General features: G+C 41.5%; 1 protein-coding gene across 29 annotated transcripts in view; it reads left to right on the forward strand.

The window, feature by feature from the left end:
- LOC118079302 (protocadherin gamma-C5) overlaps window positions 1–25,217 on the forward strand; it is a 274,853-nt gene that overhangs the window by 199,071 nt on the left and 50,565 nt on the right. The window contains exons 1-2 of one of the 29 annotated variants that reach the window (XM_035103387.3): window positions 7,410–15,946; window positions 16,527–21,599. The exons of 26 other annotated variants lie outside the window; for them this stretch is intronic. In XM_035103387.3, coding sequence (XP_034959278.3) covers window positions 13,400–15,946; window positions 16,527–16,574 — 2,595 coding nt within the window. In that variant the 5' untranslated portion in view covers window positions 7,410–13,399 and the 3' untranslated portion in view covers window positions 16,575–21,599. 2 more of the 29 variants (XM_060278107.2, XM_035103363.3) reach the window with 2 other exon arrangements.

Below are 25,217 nucleotides of genomic sequence, written 5' to 3' on the forward strand. Positions count from 1 at the left end.
CTGGAGCTCTGTGGGCTGGAAGAGGATATGGGAAGTTTTTATGGGATTCCCATCAAAATTAATGGTCGGCATGCTGCTATTCTTCCTCGTTTGGGGTAGGGGTTGGGCTTTGCCATTTTCACTGTTGTAGGACCAAGCTGATCTCTTAAATACTGTTTATTAGGACAGTTGGGGGACCCTCCAGAGCAGATGAAGGACTGCAGGGAGGGGAGAGGAGAAGAAACATAAGTATTGGATGCAAACCAAACATATTTTTTATGGTATAAACTTTAGTGGACTCAAGTCATTGGGACTGAAAATATTCAATGAAGAGTGTGCTATAAATACTGTAAATCAAAATAAGGCTAAAACGGAAGAGCAAGAACAAAAACTACACATTGTGATTCCATTTTCTGACACATCTCATCTATACCGGAAGTTCTATTTATGGCATACTGCCATTAAATTATAATTTTGTTTTACAATTTTTCATTCTATTGCCATTCTTCTTCTATTTGCACTCTGTCAATTATTCTTCTTCTTGAAATACTTAGTCCACCTGATCCATCTCTGTTCCATTCATTTATTTCTTGTGGTCCTCTTATCATTTTTTATCTTCCTGGGTTGCCATATTTTGAAGACAAAAAAGAAGACATATTTGCCAACCTCTACTTTTAACTAATGTTTTAATGTATGTAAAATGATGACTCTCATTTTACATACCGATGAAAAAGAGGACATGTCCTGGCAAAAGAGGACTCATTACATGGATTCAATTTTATTTCTTTTTTGCATCCTCCTATGTTTCTGTGTAGACCATCTACAACTGTTTCCTTTTAAAACCTGTCTTTAAAACCCTGCTCAAACCTTTCATTTGGTTGGATTTGCAATTGTTCTCCGGATGTGTTCCAGACTTACTGTAGTAGTTTTTGCATACAACTTGAATGCACTATGACAAAACTTTTATGGCAGCAAAATATCAGGTCACATGATTACTACACCTTGTTTTTGTTTTTGTTGTTGTTTAGTCGTTTAGTCGTGTCCGACTCTTCGTGACCCCATGGACCATAGCACGCCAGGCACTCCTGTCTTGCACTGCCTCCCGCAGTTTGGTCAAGCTCATGTTCGTAGCTTCGAGAACACTGTCCAACCATCTTGTCCTCTGTCGTCCCCTTCTCCTAGTGCCCTCAATCTTTCCCAACATCAGGGTCTTTTCCAAGGACTCTTCTCATGAGGTGGCCAAAGTATTGGAGCCTCAGCTTCACGATCTGTCCTTCCAGGGAGCACTCAGGGCTGATTTCCTTAAGAATGGATAGGTTTGATCTTCTTGCAGTCCATGGGACTCTCAAGAGTCTCCTCCAGCACCATAATTCAAAAGCATCAATTCTTCGGCGATCAGCCTTCTTTATGGTCCAGCTCTCACTTCCATACATCACTACTGGGAAAACCATAGCTTTAACTATACGGACCTTTGTCGGCAAGGTGATGTCTCTGCTTTTTAAGATGCTGTCTAGGTTTGTCATTGCTTTTCTCCCAAGAAGCAGAATTACTACACCTACCTATCCTATTCCAGGAATCAGAGGCAACATCAAACCAATGAAACCACCATCTCATCCCAATCCTGGCCATTCTCTCATAGCAGATACTTAAGAGCATTTAACATAAACATGTTGCCCCCTAAACACACTTTCAGAGTTGTAATCCAAAAATGCTCTCTTATACATTCCTTCTGTGTGATACTTTTAGTGAAGATCTTAATTTATCAGTGCTTATGAGTAAGGAAGTAGGATTAACTGATTAACTAACAGCAGGAAGAAGCAGCAGGTTATATGGTGCAAGCATAGGTTTCTGTGTTTTTAGGAGATGTGGCCTGAGAGGGTGCTCTTTCCTCTCACAATTCCACCCCTCCTGATCAACAAGAGAATGAATTCCATTCTGGGCCACTCTTCTTTCAGTGTTGCTCTCCCCAGTGTTCCCCCACTGAATCAAAATGTCATGTTGTAGGAAAGAGAAAGAGAAAGTAAACTAATCTAAGACAATGTACCCCAGATTTACCAAGACTCCTTAATAGATTGTTTTATAACTTTTTTCATGAAAATACCCAAGGAATGATGTGGCACAGTGTTCTATACTATGTCTGAATTTCTCCTACGACTAGAAAATTTCTTCTAATGTTCACCATAAATCTACCTTCTGGTTCTGAACCTTCTTTTTTCAAACATAGTTTTGCAAATTGGCTTTGTTTCCTATCTCTATCTTTGTTTCTCTAAGTTAGCACAGGCAGTTCCATCATCTGCTCCTCTTATGGTTACCCTTGTAGAAACTTTATAATTGTAGTAGATCTCCTGAAACAATTGTTGTTGTTTAGTCGTTTAGTCGTGTCCGACTCTTCGTGACCCCATGGACTATAGCACGCCAGACACTCCTGTCTTCCACTGCCTCCCGCAGTTTGGTCAAACTCATGTTTGTAGCTTCAAGAACACCAGAATGAGAAGCAGCTGTATCAGTGCAAATGTGTATAATCTTGAAAAGGAGCACTCAAACTGTGCAATTTCTGACTTGAGTCTCTGAGGGTTGCTGTCAATGAAGACTGAGCAGTGCAGGAGTGGTCTTCTTCTCTAGATCAACTGCTTCAGAGCAAGTAAGAGATCATCAAACACTGTGTTTGAATAGCATCAGAGCAATCCCATCTAAGTGTGCATGCACATGAAAGCTCATACCTATGACAAACTTAGTTGGTCTCTAAGGTGCTGCTGGAAGGATTTGTTATTTTTATTTTGACTGCGTCAGAGCAACACGGCTACCTACCTGTATCTAGAGGTGGGTTCTTTTTCAGTTTGGGCAACATTCACTCAAACTTAAACAGAATCACTGGAGCAGAAATGGCAATAGGAAACTGCCTGCAGTATTGCGGGGGGGGGCAACCCTCAATTTTATGTTTATTACCATTTGGCAAGGCCTTACCCAGAAGGTTCTGTGGTGGGAAATATTGCAAAGGACCAGGGAATGGATGCAAAGGAGCTCTCAGAATGGAGTCCACATTATTTATCAAGGTAGGACTCAGTATTTGGTTTTGAATTATAACAATGGACATTGGTATACTGCAGGGGGGGAAATAGATCTGTGCTCAGGCAGAGAAGTGCCTGATAAACTTTGAGATTTTGAGAATATTACAAAACTTTCTGAAGCCAAGGTGGAAATAGCTATTGATGGCAATGCTCCTACTGTGCATTCAGAGAAATTGAAGATAGAAATCAGTGAGATCACAGCACCAGGATCCCAGTTTCCACTCTATGAAGCTCATGATCCTGATTTGGGCAAAAATTCCCTCCAGGGATATAAACTCAGTAACAGCCATTTTCCCCTTGACATTCAGATGGCAGCTGACAGTGGTCAGCATGCAAAATTAGCCGAGGACAGGCATTTGAATCATGAAGAAACAGCTGTTCATCACCTGATAATCACACAGCATAAGATGGGGAAAATCCTTCCATGGTGTAGATTAAATTTTTTGTCTGCATGTTATTGACAACACACCAATGTTTAGCCAACATATCTACAAAAAGATCATTAGATAATATATACCTACTGGATTCCTCACTAGGCAGAGTCAGGATATCTAGTAACCAAAGTGATGGGAGAGGTCACTGACTCTGGCCAGAATGCCTGGCTCTCCTACCAGCTGATCAAGGCTACTGAGCCAGGGCTCTTCACTCTGGGGCTCCACACGGGAGAGGTCAGGACAGCCCTCTTCTTTTTGGAGAAAGATGCCCTCAAGCAAAGCCTGGTGGTTTTAGTCAAGGACAATGGGCAGCCACCTCTCTCTGCTTCAGCCACTCTGACTGTGGTGCTGGCTGACACCATCCCTGAAATCCTCTCAGACCTGAGCAGCATCTCAGCTCCTGTAGAACCTCCGTCTGACCTCACCTTCTACCTGGTCCTTGCAGTGGCTTTTGTCTCCTGCTTGTTCTTCACTTTCATCCTTGTGTTAGGGGCCATCAAGTTGCACAGGTGGAGAAATTCTCAGCTGTTTGAGTCGGGGAGTGTGAATTTAAGGGGCACTCCCATCTCACGTTTGTAGGGATCAATGCATTGGTGATTGATGTAGTATAAATGTGTTCACCTTTGCCATGTTGGCAAGCTGTAGTATCTGCATATGCATCTACATACCTAATTGTTAGTGGCACATTTCCTCCCTTATTTGGAAAATGTACTGAAACGTGAGTAGTCAAAGTAAAAAAAACTACTGCTCTTGAGGGAAGAGTTTCAGAAAATTGCCCATTGGCATCAAACATTTCAGGTACAAGAATCCCATTAACACAGATCATCTTTATTGGACAGAATCTACCCAAAAAGTGATCCTTTCCTGTTTTTTTTTTAAATAAGGTATCTTAAAAGTGTGGATATGTTTTTAAAGCAATTATTATTTTTTAAAAAAGAAGGGAATATAAGGGATTAAATCCAGAACTTTCATCTAAGTAAAATATAATATTTTCTGTATATAAAGTGATTTTCTTGCAAATGGCCTGTGATGCATATTTTGTTGAAAACATTAAAAGCCTGAAGGAGTTGTACACATCCATCAATATGGTCAAGAACTTACTACTGTAATACATAATACAATTGCTTTTAGTAACTAAATGTTGCTTTCAAAGTATTAAAATGTGTTTTTTTATGGAGAGGGAAAGCATATATTTCAGTTCTTCCGGTTTATTCTTAGAGCTGATTCACTTGTAGTTCTTCAGTTGGAACTCACAGTGCCGCTGTTGGCCAATTTGGGAATCAAAGAGCTATTAGGGAGGCACTGTCAGATTGCTACTGACCAGCTGCAGAAAGAACAGACTACAAAGACTTGCCTGCTGTTACTAAGATGAGAAAACAAATGTGATACAAGCAAACTGAGAGGGATATCAAGTGAATCAGCTTATTCTTCTGAATACCTGTATTTTGGACAAATATATATATTAGCTCACCTGCTCATTAGCAGGAGAATGGAGATGAGGATGGAAGGTATTCCTAGAGAAAGCTTCAGGGCATTCAGAAGCCACATTTTGCTTCTATTCTTATTGTCTTCCTTCTGCTGGGAGATCTCAGAGTCAATTCACTATTCCATTCCTGAGGAGATGGCAAAGGGGTCCTTTATGGGAAATCTTGCGAAGGATCTGGGACTGAATGCCAGAGAACTGAGGAATAGAAACCTGCATATCATTTCTGAAGGTAAAAAACCATATTTCACTATCAGTGCTGAAAATGGAAATGTGTATGTCAATGAGAGGATAGACCGTGAGGGGATGTGCAGAGAGAGCACACACTGCTTCATTAATCTTGAAGCCTTAGTTGAAAATCCATTAAATGTTTTCCATGTAAGTGTAACAATTCAGGACATTAATGACAATGTACCACATTTCCTGGATGACAATATAAGGCTTGAAATAATTGAATCCACATTGCCAGGTGCCAGATTTCTCCTTGGGAAAGCTGAAGATCCTGATATTGGGAAGAATTCCCTTCAAGATTACCAGTTAAGCCAAAATCAATTTTTCACATTGGAGGTTCAAGATAGTCTGGATGGGCATAAATATGCAGAATTGGTGCTGCAGAAACCTTTGGATCGGGAAAGTGATCACTCCCTTAGGTTGATCCTCACGGCCTTGGATGGGGGTGAACCCAGGAAAACTGGGACTGCCCAGATATGGATTAATGTCACAGATGCCAATGACAACCCACCAGTCTTCACTCAAGAGGTCTATGAGGTCAGTGTGAGGGAAAATTCCCCTGCTGGGTCTTCCATACTTCAGATTGCAGCCTCTGATAGTGATGAAGGTTCAAATAGTCAGATCAGTTATAGTTTCAGTAAAGTACCAGGAAAAGTCTCCAAGAAATTTAGGATAGATACACAAAATGGAATAATTATGAATACGGAGAATCTTGATTTTGAGGAGACAGAAAAGTACACTATGGCAATAGAAGCAAGAGATGGAGGAGGATTAGTGGCTCACTGTAAAATTGAAATAAAGGTTCTTGATGAGAATGACAATGCCCCAGAGGTCATTCTTGCCTCCTTATCTAGTCCAATTCCTGAAGATTCTGCTCCTGGGACAGTAATTGCTGTTATCAATGTAAAGGATAAAGATTCTGGAGAAAATGGAAAAATTACATGCCATCTACAAGGTAATGTACCATTTAAAATCTTATCCTCATCTAACAATTATTACAAAATTCTCACAGACAGTCCATTGGACAGAGAAAAAGCCTCAGGATACAACATCACAATCACAGCCACCGACAAAGGTAGCCCCCCTCTCTCCTCCAACAAAACCATCTCCCTGCAGATTTCAGACATCAATGACAACCCCCCTGCCTTTGAAAAATCAACCTACAGTGTCTTTGTGCCAGAAAACAATCCCTCAGGTGCCTCCATTTTTGCCCTCAAAGCCTCGGACCCGGATCTGGACCGAAACTCACGTATCACTTACTCCATCCTCAACAGCAACATGGAGGAGCTGCCTCTCTCCTCTTATGTCTCCATCAACTCTGAGACGGGAACTATCTATGCACAGCGCTCCTTTGACTATGAGCAATTCAGGGAGTTTCAGATCCAAGTGAAGGCCCAAGATGGCGGCTCTCCCTCTCTCAGCAACAACACCACCCTGTGGGTGTACATTTTGGATCAGAACGATAACAGCCCTCGGGTTCTGTATCCCTTTCCAGGCGCTGAGGGCTCTGCCTTGTTTGAGATGGTTCCTCACTCAGCAGAGCCAGGCTACCTAGTGACCAAAGTGGTGGCTGTGGACGCGGACTCTGGGCACAATGCCTGGCTCTCCTTCCATGTGCTGCAGGCCACAGAGCCGGCCCTCTTCACCATTGGGACCCACACAGGAGAGATCAGGACGTCACGAGCCCTTCTGGAGAAAGATGCTGTGAAGCAGAAGCTGGTCATCTTGGTGAAGGACAATGGGAAGGCTCCGCTCTCAGCTACTGTGGTCCTCAACCTTGTGGTTGCCGAGAACTTTCAAGAGGCACTTCCGGAAATGACTAGGCAATCCAGTGACACAGAGCATCATTCTGACCTACAGTTTTACTTGGTGCTGGCTTTGGCATTGATCTCATTTTTATTCCTCCTGACGGTGATACTGGTCATTGTCATGAAACTTCGACAATCAGGAAATCCCAAATTATTCCAATGCTTCGAACCTAATGCTTTTTCTAAGGCGCAAGTCATATTTCCACCAAACTATGAAGAAGGAACTTTACCTTATTCCTACCAACTCTGCCTATCATCAGAGATGAGGAAAGAGGAGATCTCTTTCCCGAAACCCCATATCCAGGGGGCAGAAAACTTTCTATGCAATGATAGCTCTCAGGTGGTTCTTGTGGATGGCAACATTGGGGATGCCAATGCCAAAGACGAGGTTGGTGAGCAGGTAAGCTTTGCTTTCAGAAACTGTGATATTGGCACTACATCTTCTCTCCTCATAGGTAGTATGACCCACTATGTTTAGTTCAATATATTCTTGAGTGTCTGATGTTTTATATGGGAGGAACCAGTACTCAGACTGAATGGCATGCCACTGAGGCTTTGTGAACATGCTTACTTAGCACGTCCAACTGGTACTTGGATCCTGGGCACTCTGGGAAAGGATCCTGGGCAAGTCCTTTCCCACATTAAGCTGAGTATCTTATTTTTCTGTTTTTGTTGTGATCTCACTATATCAGTTTAGCTATAGATTAAATTATGTCCCCTGGTTTTGCACCAATCTGTTGAGTAGATAAATTCTATCCATATGGTTTTCTATCTCTGAAAATAAATGGCATCTCATTCTCCCACACATATTCCATCCTATCAGAAGCTTGACAAGAAAGAAACCCATGATAACATGGAAAATGTAACACCATGTTGTGAACTAGTAATAGCATTTTGTGACATCTATTATCATGGACATTTTGATTGGTTTCATCCATGTATTGCTGGTTCGCCCACATTTCTCCGCATGGCTGTGATTGAGAATAGTCCGGGCTGTTCATGTGTCAACAACAAATATTGTGTGGATAATATGTGTGCTGGGGTCACAGCACCTGGAAAAGAACTTACAGACTATGAAATATCCTCTTTAGCAAGAGAGCCATCCATCTTCACATTTCCTGTGGGATCTTTTACAATCAGAATATGGAATAAAACCTTGATAAGAGAAAAGGTAACTTCATTTCAACCCAATATGTTCGAGGAATTCCAGTGAGCTTTTATGGGAATGGAGTAAAAATCTAGTGAGCTTGAGATTCTTTTTGTGCTGCATTTTGTGCTTCACCTGAGGAGACCACCTCGATCCTCTTTCCTTATCTTCCTCAGGGTTTGACCTTTGAGCGCCAAATGAAAGGAAACCTATCTTAGAAAACATACAGGTTTTTTAAAAAAATCTGCCATTCATCCAAGGTGAATTTGCAGAATGATAGATATAGATATAGATACAGATAATGATATAGATACAGATTATATGGATGATTAGATATAGATATAGATATAGATATATATAATGCATTCACTTTTCTGACATTTGCACAGGACAATGTCCAAACTGATAATGCTCAAGTCAAATAATGGCCTTTCTTGCATAGTGAATATAAAGCAGGGGCAGCCAGCCTTTTTGTCCAGTAAACACATTTGGAATTTGGAGAGTGTATTGTGGGGACCAACCACAAATGGCTGCTATAGGGGCGTGTCTTGACACCATGTGGCTGTCGTGGAGATGTGGTATAACACAAAATAGATGCCTAGGATGTGGCATAATGGCTTCAGTGCACGAAAGGCTGAATCCATGCAACAGGAACTAGTACAAAGAGTTATTTTTTATTATACCTGAAATGAATCATAACACAAATAAGGATCATGGGGTCCTGTTTGCCAGCCCTGCAATCAGCTTCTCCCTGCATGCTGACTCCATCCATTCTACCCCTGACTTTCCTACAGTGAGCTCTTAGAAGCCTCCTCACAATTGAGAACCCTGATAACGCAGCACCCTTACAATACTGCAATTCCCTGTTCTGGCATAACATCCAAGACAGGTTAAAACCTATGCACATGCAGCTGTAAACGTGTAGGTTCTTCTTCCCAATGCTCCACTGAACAAGCAGATGTCGGACAAGGCCAGAGACAGCACAAACATTGGGGAATGTGCATGAATTCTACACATGAAGGAATAATCAGTGAACAACCCTAGAAAGAGGCAATGCGGTGGGCATCTCTTGCTGAAATGACTTGTTTTCCTTTATCTGACTGAGCTCACTGTGAATCATTTACTTTAGCATTGTTTCTGTTTAGGTTTGTTTCCTAGAAATAACTTTTCATTTAGTATGCTTCACTAAAATCTATTGGACTTCCTGACAGATACTTATGCTTAGCAGAATGAAGTAACCAAGTACTACCATTCAAAGAGGAGCTCATAACACTCTGAGAAGCCCAACCCTTATTTATAGCCACTTTCATTAGATAAGGTAGCAATTTTACTTGATTTAGCTTTGCTTTTTAAAAAGTTACCTTTTTTGGCTGTCAGGAGATAGCGAAGTGATCTCTTCTTGCTAATTAATAGTATATTGATGTTGGCCGCATACCTCCACATAGCAATAGGGATCTCTGAAGAGGGTAGCATCAGAAGACATTTCCAATGCTGTACTTGCGTAAAATCTGTTTAAAATAATCTGTTCATATTTTAGAACTCTTTGTGTACTACAAATTTCCCATATATTTTACAACCATAAAACATTTCCCCCAAAATAGTTCAGATCGTGCTTAATTTATAGAAAGAAAAGTGCCAATGTTTACTGCTTCATGAAAGGCTTGGGCCAGGATCGAAAGAAGACTCTTTCCATGAATCTGGGGGCATTTGTGGGGCGTGTTTTTGTTCACCTGCAGTCCCCATGCCATAATGGATGGGACTTTTGAAGCTATTAAAAACTGAGTTTCAAGAACGGTTTGTAATAGGGTGTGGGAGACAATCAGCTGTTATAAGAAGTCATAAAGTATTGCATCACCCCAACCAATATTTTGGAACCCAGCTTTACCTGTGCCCTGTTATACTTCCTACCAACATCAGACACATGATAGTTGATTGCGGTGACTTAACAATAAAAGACAGGCAGTCTGCACATACTCAAAAGTACTTTCAGTGCATTCTGGGGCTCTTTAAAATAGTGTTGTGGCCAAATCATGGTCAGCTCTAACAGTAATTAGAGTTGTGGCTTCAGTGGTAGAGTGCATGCTTCTTCTGCACAAATGAGATGAGACTGGATATAAGAGATCTTTCAGAGAGAGGTGTACATAGTTTTCACAATATAGGTCTCAGTATTTTACTCTGAAGTTGGGTCATTTACACACCACAGACCAAATATAGAGAGAGGAATTTGTGGCCATTTGTGTGTCATGAATCTTGTGGTTATATATGGAGGGGTCAATGAAAATTTATGGAGTGGAAATTGAAATGATAGCTATTAATGACAATGCTCCCAGGTTCCCATCAGAAGAACCAGAAACTAGTGAGAATAAAGCAAGAGAACTCCGATTTGCCATCTATAAGGGACAAGATTGTTGTTGTTGTTGTTTAGTCATTTAGTCGTGTCCAATTCTTCATGACTCCATGGACCAGAACACGCCAGGCACTCCTGTCTTCCACTGCCTCCCGCAGTTTGGTCAGACTCATGTCCGTAGCTTCGAGGACACTGTCCAACCATCTCGTCCTCTGTCGTCCCCTTCTCCTTGTGCCCTCCATCTTTCCCAACATCATGGTCTTTTCCAAGGAGTCTTCTCTTCTCATGAGGTGGCCAAAGTATTGGAGCCTCAGCTTCACGATCTGTCATTCCAGTGAGCACTCAGGGCACATGATACCGATTTGGAAACCAATTCTCTCTAGAACTACAAAATCAGCTAAAGGAACAATTTTTTCCTGGACATGAAAATAGCAGCTGGTGGTGCCAGATATGATGAACTGGTGGTAGAAAGAATTCTTAACCACAAAGAGGAAGCTGCTCACCATCTGCTCCTCACAGTATATTAAGGAGGCGAGTCAGTAAGTTCTGGTACTTCAAAAACCTGAGTCACAATTCTTGATGCAATGACAGTGTCTTGGGCTTTTAAAAAGGCTCCGTTATATAGTGAGTTCAGGCTCAAGATGGAGATTGTCTGTTGGCAAGTCAAGATTTGTTATCCTTGTTACCTGTGTATGGCTATGCTCTTTAATGAGCTATATCCTCACATATTGTACTGCCAAAAAAAAAACCCCAAAGAAGTCTCTCTCAAGATGACAACAGCAGCCCTCCTAAACATGCAAAATCAGGATTAAAGAATCCATAGAGAAATCCTTTGTTCGGTTCTGACAGTCTCCCTTTCAAACTGAGGAAATCGATCAGCAATCATTACAGTTTGGTGCCAGGTGGTGTCTGCTTCTGTGCGTCAGGCAGACTGAAGAGGAGATGGGAGCTGTTGCTTCAGCAATGAAGGAACTTAGACTGGGAACTTATACAGGAGCTAGAGGATCCACCCCTTCCAGGATCTCAGTCAGGATTTGTTTCCATCTGATTCCTTCTCATGAGTAGCCTCTGCAGCAGCTAGCCAGGCACTGTGGCAGCTCTTATGTTCCTGCCTGGTTCACCTTCTTCTCTGAGCCTCTGGCCCCCAAAGAGATGAGGAAGAGTCTGAGAGCCAGTCAGCTATCCAGTCTTGGGGCAGAGTTGTGAGGTCCAATGGCTCCTCAAGATCATTGACAGTGGAGAACTTCTGGGGAGCCCTTAATGTAGCTGCCTTCAGCATCACCCATAACAGTCCCAGACCATAGCATTGTCCCTTTTCAGTGTCTGCTTTAGGTATAAATGACAAGTCTTCCATTTTTCCACGGTTGTGAAGAATGACTTATCCAGACTGAGAATAACTTATTTAAAATGAGATCAGCAATTTCCCCTTGTCTATATAACTCTATTAATTCTGTCTGTGGTTATTTATGCCTGGTGTTCTTTCATTTATGAAAAGTTCCAGAAGATTAAGTTCCATGGAAGAGCCAAGGATGAAGGCTCCCCACCACTCAGCTCCAAGGTCTCAGTGACTCTCTTCATCCTGGACCAAAATGACAATGCCCCCCAAATCCTGTACCCCTCGCCTCCCACTGATGGTTCCACAGGGATAGAGCTGGCCCCTCGCTCCTCTGAGCCAGGCTACGTGGTCACTAAGGTAGTGGCCGTGGATGCGGACTCTGACTCAGACATATACTTCCTGTATGACCCATAATAATTTTAGGAACATATTTCAAACTCTGTGATTTTGTCATAACTACAATTATCGTTTGGAACTTGTCTGTTTATATAACATTCTTGCCTATCCTCAGTCTCTGTAGATTGAATAGGTTATAAGGCTAAAAAACAAAATTGTTGCAATTATTGCAGAAGTATCGCATGCAATATCCTAGACAAAGATGGGCAGGTGGTGGGTCAGGATCTACCGATAGATCTTTGGGTGGTTTTCAGCAGAATGGCAAGGGTTTCTGGCTCCCAGCTTAACAATAACAAAAAAAAAAAATTCACCTAAATTAGGCTGCTGAAATGAGGAAAACTAACCAGGGGTGAACTTTTGTGCAGAATGATTGTGGAACAGTTCTGTTCTGGTACTGAAAACAATTTCCTTGGCTCAGAATGTGCTCAGAAGAAGCCTGTTCGTTAATTCTATGGGTGGTACTCAATGCTAGTCCTACTCAGACCTGTTGAAGTTGATGGACATGACTAACTTAGGTTCACTTTTGTCACTGGGTCTACCTCTGAGTAGGACTTAGTTGACTACAACCCTATGTCTTTTGCACCTGGTTCTGACTGATAGATTAGCTTGATGTCTGCCCGTTCCTGTCCTATGAAATCAAGTATTGTGGATTCAGAAATTCTAAGGGGAGGGGGACAAAGTGCCCAGCGCTTGTAGTTGTTCCCCACACAACAGCTCTTCATAATGACTCCCACCCCTTTTCTGCCTCAGTTTCTTCCTCTAATAATAAAGAGGTATCTCTGCCTCGGGAACTTTGTTCATCCAAAGCCCAATGATACTTAAGGTAATAACTTCAGAGTTTTTCCTGTATTCATCATATGTGTGCTCACTCTTGCACATACTGCCTTAGGAAGAATTGTGAAATGCACACACAACTAAATAACTGCATAAACCTGTGCACATCTAGTGAGAAATGTTGCTGCCGTGTCAGCCACTTAACTCTTATCAGCATGTTGTGCCAGTAGGCGCTCCTGCAGTTTTCCAGCTGAGACTCAGAGTGCCGCTGTTGGCCAATAAGGATAGAAATCAGGGGTCCATTCACTTTTCCTGTGATGTAACAATTACTGAGTTAAGTTCCGCAAATCTGAAGGAGCTGGAATTGAGGGACAACAATATAGCATCCTACCAAAAATGGATCCCTCCCCATTGAGATTGCATCACGGAAAAATGCCTGTTCCTGACAACAACTTCTTGCAGCATGAAAGAAACTTGAAGACCCAAAGCAGAAATGAAAATATGCAAACAAAGCAGCCGAGGAAAGGGATGAAGATCACAGGGAGCAGGGAGCCACTCCGGCGGCAAGTACAGCTTTCCTTGTTATTCTCTTTGTTCTGCCTGACAATGTCGGAAGAGGTCTGGTATTCAATTCCTGAGGAAAGACAGAAGGGTTCTCTTGTGGGAAATCTTGCCAAGGATTTGGGTCTGAGTAAGAGAGACCTGGTGAAGAGGAAGCTCCGTATTGTTTCTGCAGCTAATGCTCAGTTCTTTACTGTGAATGAGGAACATGGAGACTTATATGTAAGAGACCAAATAGACCGAGAAGCAATCTGTGGAAAATCACCACATTGTGTCCTTAACTTTGAAACTGTGGTGGAAAACCCTCTAAATGTTTTTCATATAAGCATCACCCTAGAGGATATTAATGATAATGCACCACAATTTTTAAAAGATGATATCAAGCTAGAAATAAGTGAATTGAGCTTGACTGGAGCCATATTCCCCCTTGCAAGTGCTGAAGATCTTGACGTGGGGATAAATTCTCTGCAAAATTACCAGCTGAGCAGTAATAAGTACTTCACCTTGGAAGTTAAAGAAAGTCCAGATGGAAATAAATACCCTATTTTAGTGCAAAGCAAACCTCTGGATCGGGAAAGTGAGCACAGCCTCCACTTGATCCTTACAGGCCTGGATGGTGGAGAACCAAGAAAAACTGGAACAGCCCAGATATGGATTAATGTCACTGACGCCAATGACAACCCCCCTGTTTTCAATAAGGAAGTCTATAAACTCAGCCTAAAAGAGAGTGCACCAAAAGGATCGTTAGTGGTCCAGGTGAAAGCCTCTGATGCTGATGAAGGTCCAAATGCACAGATAAGATACAGTTTTAGCAATATCCCAGCTAAAGCAAGCCAGAAATTCAGCCTGGATCCTGAAAGTGGAGCAATTTTAGTTAGGGAGACTTTAGACTTTGAAGAATCCAGAAGCTATATGATGTTAGTGGAAGCCAAAGATGGTGGTGGACTACTGGCACATTGTAAAGTTGAGATTGATGTTCTGGATGAGAATGACAATGCTCCAGAGATTTTGCTAACATCTATGTTTAGTCCACTTCCTGAAGACTCTCCGCCAGGAACTGTGATAGCTTTGATCAATGTGGAAGACAGAGATGAAGGAGAAAATGGGAAGATAACTTGCCACATACAATATAATGTGCCTTTTAAAATTCTTTCTTCATCTAACAGTTACTACAAGCTACTTACAGAGAGCCCCCTAGACAGAGAAAAAGCCTCAGGATACAACATCACAATCACGGCCACCGACAAAGGTAGCCCCCCTCTCTCCTCCAACAAAACCATCTCCCTGCAGATTTCAGATATCAATGACAACCCCCCTGCCTTTGAAAAATCAACTTACAGTGTCTTTGTGCCTGAAAACAATCCCTCAGGTGCCTCCATTTTCTCCATCAAAGCCTCGGACCCAGACCTGGACCGAAACTCACGTATCACTTACTCCATCCTCAATAGCAACATGGAGGAGCTGCCTCTCTCCTCTTATGTCTCCATCAACTCTGAGACAGGAACTATCTATGCACAGCGCTCCTTTGACTATGAGCAATTCAGGGAGTTTCAGATCCAAGTGAAGGCCCAAGATGGCGGCTCTCCCTCTCTCAGCAACAACACCACCGTGTGGGTGTACATTTTGGATCAGAACGATAACAGCCCTCGGGTTCTATATCCTCTCCCAGGCGCTGAGGGCTCTGCCTTGTTTGAGATGGTTCCTCATTCGGCAGAGCCAGGCTACCTAGTGACCAAAGTGGTGGCTGTGGACGCTGACTCTGGGCACAATGCCTGGCTCTCCTACCAAGTGCTGCAGGCCACGGAGCCGGCCCTCTTCACCATTGGGACCCACACAGGAGAGATCAGGACGTCACGAGCCCTTCTGGAGAAAGATGCTGTGAAACAGAAGCTGGTCATCTTGGTGAAGGACAATGGGAAGGCTCCACTCTCAACTACTGTGGTCCTCAACCTTGTGGTTGCTGAGAACTTCCAAGAGGCACTTCCAGAAATGAGCAAACCATCCATTGACTCTAAGTATCAGTCTGATATGAATGCCATTTTAGTTATAGCCTTGGCTTTGGTCTCATTCTTATTCCTTTTTACAGTCGTAACAGTTTTAATACTTAAATGTCGGAGACAGAGAAGCCCAACAGTGCTTGGATCCTACAATACTGACTTGTACTCTAGCTTGGGACACAAATTCCCCTGGAATTACAATAATGGGACATTGACATTGCCCTATTCATATGAAGTGTGCTTAGGGTCTAAGGCAGACCGGAATGAGTTTGCCTTTCTGAAACCAAACCACTCAGTGGCCACAGATGATCCCATTCCGAAGGACGATTCTGGAATTGGAAATGAATCTCTGGGTGAAAATCTCATCCCTGATAACAGTATACAGGTGAGAATCACAGATACATTTTAAGACCTAGACTGCAAGGCTGTAATATTTCCATTTTCTAACCTGCTTGTTCAGAATGAAGAAAAGCAGCTCAGTGGCACCCACATTTCACCTACATTTCAAACGCTGCTTAGTTAAGATGCTTCTTTTTTAGGGGGGAGGAACCCTAATGAACAATATAAGCAAAAGGTGGTATCTTGGCATAGAATATTCAGTAGTCTTCTTCACCTATGAGGTATGGATATTTCCATAAAGTGAGATATTTTCATGGAACCTGGTAACCTTGAACTTTCCTTTAGGTTTGAGGGTAATGTACCCAAGAAGACATTTAACAATGTCAGAATTCTCCCTTTATTCTTCAAAGGTAATAGGACAATCATTCTATTGCAAGAATGTAATCTTATTTGGTACAAATTTGTTGGGTTATGTCTGCCCTCTACTGATCAGATGTTATTCTGCAGTTCTGGGTTTAGCATAGTGTTCCTAGACTTTATTACAAGTGCAAACAACTTCATAATATTTAGCTACAAATCAGTTTTACTTTGTGTTGATTTGAAATACCTTGTCTTATTTGTTGCAGGGTCTGTGTGTGAAGAATACTGTCACAATCTTCTTTTCCTCAGGCTAAACATACCCAGTCTTAGGGCTTGTCTTTTATACCACTGACCATATCAACCTTGCCCTTCTCTGAACTTGTTTCAGTTTATCTAAATCCTTCTAAATATGTGGTGTCCAGGACTGGGCATAGGTCTTCAGATGCAATATGACTAGTACATGAGTTTTGTTTGCTTTCCGTTTCACTATTTTCAAAATCTGAAAGGCTGTGCTTGTTTAAGCAGGCGGCAACATGTTTTTCAAGGCTTGTGTGTGTGTGTGTGATTTTTTTTGAAATTGTAACGAAGGACTGCAGTCATTTTTCCAACATGGTGTATATGGCACTCAAGGTACTTACATTCTGTAACACAGGTGAAACTGTACTGTATAATACGGATTTTAAAGTGTTATGATCAGTAGGGTGGGTCATAAAAAACTTTTTTGGGAAAATGTTTCCTCCATTGATCTTATATCAAGCGTATGGTATAAACATAGTCAAATTTGGGACAAATTGGTTAATATTTAGACCCTGCTCCTACTACGAGTGATGAAAACATAGGAATTTGACTCATTTATTCTCAGTATGTTAAATTGTGAACTAATAAACATAAATTTTAGGTTTTATGTAGAGCAATAATAGTTGCATACTATTATTTTCTGCAATATTTATTTATTTAAGATAAAACATGTTGCTAATTTCCATGAAAAACCAATGGTTTTGAACAAATTATATGGAACAATTAAGCAAACGGTGTACTAAACAAGTAAACATAAACAATAAACAATAAAACACCACTCATATTATGTGTTGCATCAAAACATCACATTATACTTAATTACTTAGGTATAAATTGTACCAAATGCTTACATTTTGTGTAATTAATAAATTATTAAATTAATAAATTAATAAATTATTAACCGATTTGTCCCAAATATGAACCACCCTAATGATCAGTGATGGGGTTTTGCAAAGATATTGGCTATCAAGGGTGATGAAGGGAAAATACTGGATCAAAGCATGCTATAAATGGGATATGATATTGCATGTTACTATCTTCCAGACCCAGAGAGCATCTCTTCCACAAAGGTGGGAGAGATAGGCCTACTAAGAAGCAGCACCTTTCTCCATTTTTTTTAAAGTATGTGTGCATCCAGCATCCATCTATCACCTTGTGATCAAGAAGATCTTACAGACTGGTCCATGTCTGCTACTCCCTCCTGCACATTGCATCTGTTTGTTTTTTTAAAAAAAATAATAATAATCTTGAAATGTGATTCTGCCTTTTTAAAAATTTGGATTATAGGAATTGTAAAGAGGCATTTGAATGGATTGACTCTGCTAAAGATAATGTTTGTCACCTGTTAGGACTAATTCATCTGTAAGCTAGGGAAATTGACTGAGAAAGAAGGAGAGGCTGTGATAAAATATTTTTAATATTTTGTTGGAAGCCGGCCCGAGTGGCTGGGGAAACCCAGCCAGGTGGGCGGGGTATAAATAATAAATATCAAATGACGTTTCAAGCAGGAAACGGGACCTAATAACATCAGCCATGCCATCAGAGTTCATTCACCTGCCCATAAAACACCATTGCCAACAATGCCTTTGTCTGAATAGGGCTGGCCCACCCATGAGACAAGGAGAGGCAACAGCCTCAGGCGGCAGGATCTACAGGGGCAGCAGATCCCAAAATAGACCTTTATTCTTCCCTTGTTCCTGGTGTAGATATTCACTTGCCCCTTCTTGCCTGGCAGGGAGGGGGTGCCATTTTGTGGTTTGCCTCAGGTACCAAAATGTATTAGGCTGGCCCATAAATAGGCCATTTGTACTAAAGAACACAAATCTGATATAAAAAATGGCAACATTCAGTGGAAAAGCAGGATCCCCTGCTGGTGACCCCAAATTAACAAAAAGACTTAAATGGGTAGTTCCAGCCTGGAGTTGCTCAGCAAGTTTCATACTGTTCTGTTCTGGCTCAGCTGAATCAATTGATTTGCTTCATAGTGCGAAAACAACAGAGAATTCTTTGGCAGCTAACATATGTATTGTGGAATAAGCTTTCATGGTGGACTCTAGTCCACAAAAACTTTCACCATAATAAATTTGCTAGGCTTAAAAAGACTCTGTTGTTTTCACGCAACAAATTACAAGTCTTTGAGGTGCCACAAGACATTTTGTTCTTTTTATGGGCTTCTCTTGAATCATCAAATCACATGTGTAATTTTGTATCAGAACCAACTTTTTGATATACTGTATAGGAGGGCCACTTAAAAATGGCAGGCAAAAGGAGACATTTGGCAGCCAAGTTTGGGTGTTACTCAATGTGAGTCATCCGTTGCTGCAACAGTGGACAAATAGAGGTGGCAGCTTAACACAGGATGATGCTTTCTGACTGAACATGTTTTAAAATGCTTCTCAGATTTTGGCAGGAACTACAGGCAACCAATTTCTAAAGTCATATCTACAATGGTAAATTAACATTTACTGAATGGCCTGTTGTTGTTAAAATTTGTATACCCACTTCATGTGAAAGATCACAAGTCAGTTTAATTAAAACCACTCTGCAAAGAAAAATGGGCTTGTAGAATATAATACCAAAGGCATTAAAAGCAAACTAGTAGATTCCTGGTATATTTGTTATTATCTCTTCTATGTAGCTGAGAATTCACATAGAAAATGTTTTGCTCTCTAGCTTACTCCAGAATGTCAGCAGTTTTTGTATGTTGCAGCAAAACCCACAATGACAACCTTAAAGGTTTATTTTGGCATAAACATTTGTAGGCTAAGTTATATACAGGTTATGTATTTTATTGCTTCAGTTGAGGCTATGTTCTTATCACTATGCAAAGCATGGGTAGAGAGCGAATTCCCCCCTACCTCTCATCTCATAATTCAAGGTCTTCAAAGAAGTGGTCTGCATACAGTTCAAGGCTGACATAAGAAAATACTTCTGTACAAAGTTAATAATTAACTCAGCATCCTAAGATGTGATGAGATTGCTTTATGAAAAATGGTTGAACCTACATAGATGAAGGCAGTATACCTCAAAGGAAGAGCTGGTGCCTTTCATTTCTATGCCTTGCTTGACAGCTTGCAGAGGTCTTTGCTTTCTGATATTGACAGCAGAATGCTGATCTAGATGGATTTTGCTTTGATTCAGCAAGGCAACTCTTGATCTTAGGTTCCCCAAGTGACTTGTGAATGTTCCAGGGAAATGAACATTTTTATTATGAAGATGCACACAGGTGTAAAACAATGTAATTTGGTCAGCGATAAAGGCAAACTAGAAGAAACCACCAGGTGAGGGTAATTCTGAAACTATTGTAGTCATTAGTTGGGTAATAGCCCAATACTATGCATGTTTACTTGGAAGTAAGGATGAAAATAGACACAATGATGATCAATTTGTAAACAGCTGCTGGGGACAGTGATCTGGATCAGGACCCCAACAGGAACAAAGGCTTGAATTTTCTTTCTCTCCCACCCCCAGGGCCCCCATCTGGATTGGGGTTTCCTATACAGTATTTGTTATTTAGTAAACAAGAAACAATCATGAACATGCCGTTGTCATTCTCCGTTTTGGTCCTTCTTTCCCACAAGTTCAATGGATTTTAATGTGCACAGGATTGCAACCTTACAGCCCTGTTTCATCAATTTCAATGTACTTGTCTACATACAGCCTGTGCAGAATCTATGCAGGATTTGGCTGTTAACCACTTAAAGCTAGCTATAATGCACTTCACATACAAGCTATTGAGAGAGGTTTTGTCAATCCTGGGCCTAGGAACTATGGTCTTAGCCCACAAAAGGCAAGAGGGCAAAGGATGTGATGATACTACTTCATATGAACAGATTTGGGGCTGGTAGTGGATGTGAGGGGACTGTTAACCAGACTGACTTTTGCTGTGCTCTGAGTTGCATTTTGTGTGGGATGTATATGACTATAAATCCAGTCCAACCATCAGCAGAAAATGATGGGGAAGGACAGTGGTAAGATGAACGATGTATACTGCATCATTTTAAGGCAACATTTAACCATGGACTGAGCCTCAAACTATGTGTGGTGGTTTGGTCTGAAGATTTTGTTTTGTTAGGGAAATGCAGTCAAAGGACTAAAAGTTGATTGCAGGAAGGAGACTTAGAAGGAAGGAGTAATTAACACGCTCCCTTCTAACTGTTTTTGTAATCAAAATTGCCCCCCCTCCCACAGCACTCCCCCTATTGTCTCATGTGGGGGAGGAGAAGTTAGTGTCATACCCCCCAACATATCTCAGATGAAAATAGAGATGCCCTATTTAATAATAATAATTAATTGATATTATTATTATTATTATTATTATTATTATTATTATTATTATTATTATTGACTGGGTTGCTCTAGCAACTCTGGTGGCTTCCAACATATATAAAAACATATACAAAATAAAAAAAATACTTCCCTATGTAGGGCTGCCTTCAGATATCTTCTAAAGGTTTTGTAATGGGGTTGCCATATTTCAAGAGGTAAAAATCCAGACACAAAAGGTTGTTGAGCTTTTTTAGGGCAATCACCTGATAGCCTCTTTGCCACCGCAGAGCCTAAGCCACCCATGCCAGAGCCCAAGCCAGAGCCAGAACCCCATTCAATGAGGACTAGAGACTTTTGTTTCTTTATTTTAAATTGAAATCTGGGGAACGTGGCTAGTTAAGGGTTCAAACAGACAATGGGTGACATGTCTAGAATCCAGGAAAACCTGGCAGATAAGGCTACAGTGATAACCTTATTTTGACTTCAGTCAGTGTGATTAAACATATGCTTACTTTTCCCACCCAAAGTGCTTAATTTTTTTCTAAGACTGTTTCTACTGCATTTTACAGTGTCTTTAGAATTTGTTCAAAATTTTGGTTTTATCATTTCCTTCTAAATAATCTTGAGGTTGTCAAAATTTGCCTCTCTATGGCAAAAAAAGCTGTTCATAAATCACAAACATATTAATAAAATAAATATGATTGACACTATTTTTAGAAAGAAGACAATGAAAATCCACTTTAAATTATGAAATAAATATCATTTGTGAGTGCTGAGGTGGGACTCGTGTCTCCATAGGAAAAAGCAAAGGCAAAGGTCCCTTGCAGTGCAAAAAATCATGCACTCCTCCCTGCTACCAGCTGAATATATCAGGGAGAAGCTGTACGTAGGTAGAAGCTTGCTTGTCACCCAGGAGGCGCTCTCTCACACAATCCAGAGAGACTAGGTAAGAAGTCAAGAGCTAATCATGAATAGATTTGTAGGGTTGCATCAGATTGGGATATTCCTCAAGCATATGTTTCCAAAGGATATTTGCTGCACACCCACACAGACCTTTTAACATGACTGATTTTAGTCTAATGATCCATAGAATATGGAAAAATGTTTTAGCCTGTGGTGTTTTCCTGATACAGTGGTGCCTCGACTTACGAATTTAATCCCTTCCAAAGGCACCTTCGTAGGTCAAAAAATTCGCAAGTCGAAAACGCATTTGGAAACGCGATTTCCCATAGGAATGCATTGGAAACGGGCAAATTCGTAAGTCGAAGCAACCCTATCTAAAAATTTGTAAGTCGAAAAATCCCTATCTAAAACCGCCATGGTTTCCTTTCCGGTGTCGAGAAATTTGTAAGCGCGCGGCCATTAGCCCAATTCGTAAGTCGAAAAATTCGGTTGTCAAGTCGTTCGTAAGTCGAGGTACCACTGTATAAATTTCCTCCACAGCTAGCAACTTGTTATATTTCCAGTAGGTGTTCCTCGGTTACTTCTTTGCCTTTTATGCAACCTGATACATTTGTACAAGGCAAAGGGCTAATCCATTCAAGACTGTAAACAAACACACACACACACACACACACACAAACACACATCCTCTATTTCTAAATTAAGACTGAAATAAATTGCAGTCAGAGTTCAACACTATGTGCCTCATTCAGAAACATAAAAAGAAGTCTGATGAGAATTTGGCTCACTTCAAAGGTTTGTGAGCAGCACTGGTTGGAATTGTTGTTGTTGTTGTTTGTTGTTGTTGTTACATTAGTAATTTACAATATGAAAACAGCACCAAAAAATAGAATAAATAATCTCCAAATTACAGCAGCAGCAGCGGCAGCAACCTGTCGTAATGCAGACAATAAAATCCCTCGGCATAAGCCACAGCTCCTGCAATAAGCATAGTCATAAAAACAATGCAAAAGTAAGAGCAATGGCCGATAAAAGCAGAGAGAGTGTGTGGCATTAAGGCTGCTAACCAAAACTGCAGTATCAGCTGCCAACAAAGGCCTTTTGGAACAAATATATATGGGGCACTCATGAAAGTGGCATGTGGGCTTCCTTGTTAAGGGGTTCAATAGTATAGGTGCCCCACAGTGGTGCTTTAAAGAAAAGACCTAGGATTTATCTTGCAAGCAAACAGTGCCTAGGGCAGGCATCCCCAAACTTCGGCCCTCCAGATGTTTTGGACTACAATTCCCATCTTTCCCAACCACTGGTCCTGTTAGCTAGGGATCATGGGAGTTGTAGGCCAAAACATCTGGAGGGCCGCCGTTTGGGGATGCCTGGCCTAGGGCAACTGAAACAGAACTGAAGTGCCTCATTCCTTTTCAGGAACAAGCCATGTGGTTCTGCTGTGGCTTTAAGGATAGGCCTGCATAGAACTCGCTGCAGTGGTGATGGGAATCAGATGCTTAGCGTTTGCTCGCAGTGTGATAGGACTGTGACTAGTTCTCACCAACAGGCTGGGGTACAAAGAAGCACATCCGCTGCAAAAAGTCTTATCTAGTGGCCTTGCCGGGGGGGGGGGGGCAGTAACATTTTTGCCTTGTCATGGAACTTGGATAGCTGAGCTGTTAGCATCAACATTTCCTCTGTGCTGAATATTTACCCCCTGCTGCATCATTCTGTTCTTTTCACGTGCTTTCTGTGCTCTCTCTTTTGTATTATGCTGGGTGTACATTTCATCATTTTAAGTGTGTGCCACCTTGGGGGTTCTTATTTGGGTCAGAAGGTGGACCGTTTGTTGTTTGTTGTTTAAAGCAGCAGAAGAGAGAATGTTTAAAAAGAGAGGAGATGTGAAAACAACAGTCATTCTTGTACTGTCCAGTGTGGTGTGGACTGCCCACAGACTCAAGCACCGCAGCCTCAGTTGATTTTCAGACTTTATATCTTTGAACTGCCCATCCTTCGATGTACCTTAGGAAATTGCTGCACTTCAAATAATCTGTCTTTCAGCTCCATTTTCTGCACTATTAATGTTTATGAAGAAGCATCTCCATTCCTGTATTTAGCCATTGGCATTAACGCCCATGCCATTTTCTGGCCATTTAATTTTGTTCTTTAGAAGTTAGGCCTTTGGAGGGAAATTCTGTTAAAGTGGGATTTGGAAGAGTATCGCATTAAGCCTAAGATTCAGTACAAACTTGCTTTCTTTGAGTCTATAAAAAAGCATCCCTGAATAGACATTTCATCTGACCAAAGTACAACTTTCCTGGTTTTCCTGCTGGTGGATAGGAAGAAATATGGTATCTTTGGTGCTTTTTATATAGAAGGTCCTCAATTCCTATTCCTCCCACTGCCAGCTAAAGAGGTTATTGTTGCTCCTGCTGTGCAGGTTGTTGGACTAGATGACCATTTGGGTCCCTTCCAGCTCTACAATTATTTGATTCTATGATTCTATGAAAGATGTTCTCCAGAGGTCTTAGACTTGCTGCCTGTTGGAGTAGTCAGTGGTGGGCTAATGGTCTGATACACTGTCAGCCAGTTTTACATATTCCAGCAATTATTTAACTGATAGGCACTCTACTGTTGCATAATGGAAACAGCTACCTGTGATCATAAATGGGATGTGTATAATGTTTCCAATAACAGCTGCTAATACGGTAACTCCCATTGGCAGGGAAGCATGATAGGTAGGTGATCAGTTGCCTTGAGCACTGGCCAGTTGAACAGGGTGGGTAGAGATGCAGGAGTGAGCAGGTAGGAGCAAGCAGGGGCAAGAGCAATGCTTCGAGGCTGTTGCTCAACCCCTTGGAGGGTAAATCTATGATTTAGCTGCAGCTGAAGAAGGGAAGGGCTCAGCTTAAGCACTGCTCCATCCTAGAAATTGTTGGTAAACATTATACATCAGTATACCTCCCAACACTGTTTAATGGCTTGCATCATATAACACCAAGTTTGCATCCTTTTTACTTCAGGTTCATTCCTCTACTACTATTCCTGTCCCATAGTCACAAACCTAGACTGAAGCTGCTTGTTCTATCAGCAACACAGAGAAAGAAAAGGAAGCATCCTGAGACTTGGCTGTTCTGATCCCCCTTGTCTGAGAAGGACGGCTCTCTGCCTACTTGCAGTCTCTAGCTGGTGCAGCTTGGCTGCCCCAGGCTTCACAGTGTCCAAACTCAGAGCAGAAATGTGCAAGTGGTTGCTCATATCAGAAGCAGCCTCCTCTTCCTCTCATTAACTCCCCTGCACTCTGTGGGATGGTGCAATGCTGGAGATTGGAGCCAATCCTCCCCACTGTGCCATCCAGATCAAGAGGAAGGGTTCAAGCAAGCACAGGCTCCCACCAGAGGTGGCCCATCTCATTTTGCCCCTAGATATGTGCCACCTGCTCCCCCCCACAAGGCTCACTTATGGGGTCGTGTAGCTGCCGCTCCTTTTTGTATTTTGTACTG

This window comes from Zootoca vivipara, chromosome 8, assembly GCF_965207765.1.
Source record: "Zootoca vivipara chromosome 8, rZooViv2.hap1.1, whole genome shotgun sequence".
In the NCBI taxonomy this organism is placed as follows: Eukaryota; Metazoa; Chordata; class Lepidosauria; order Squamata; family Lacertidae; genus Zootoca; species Zootoca vivipara.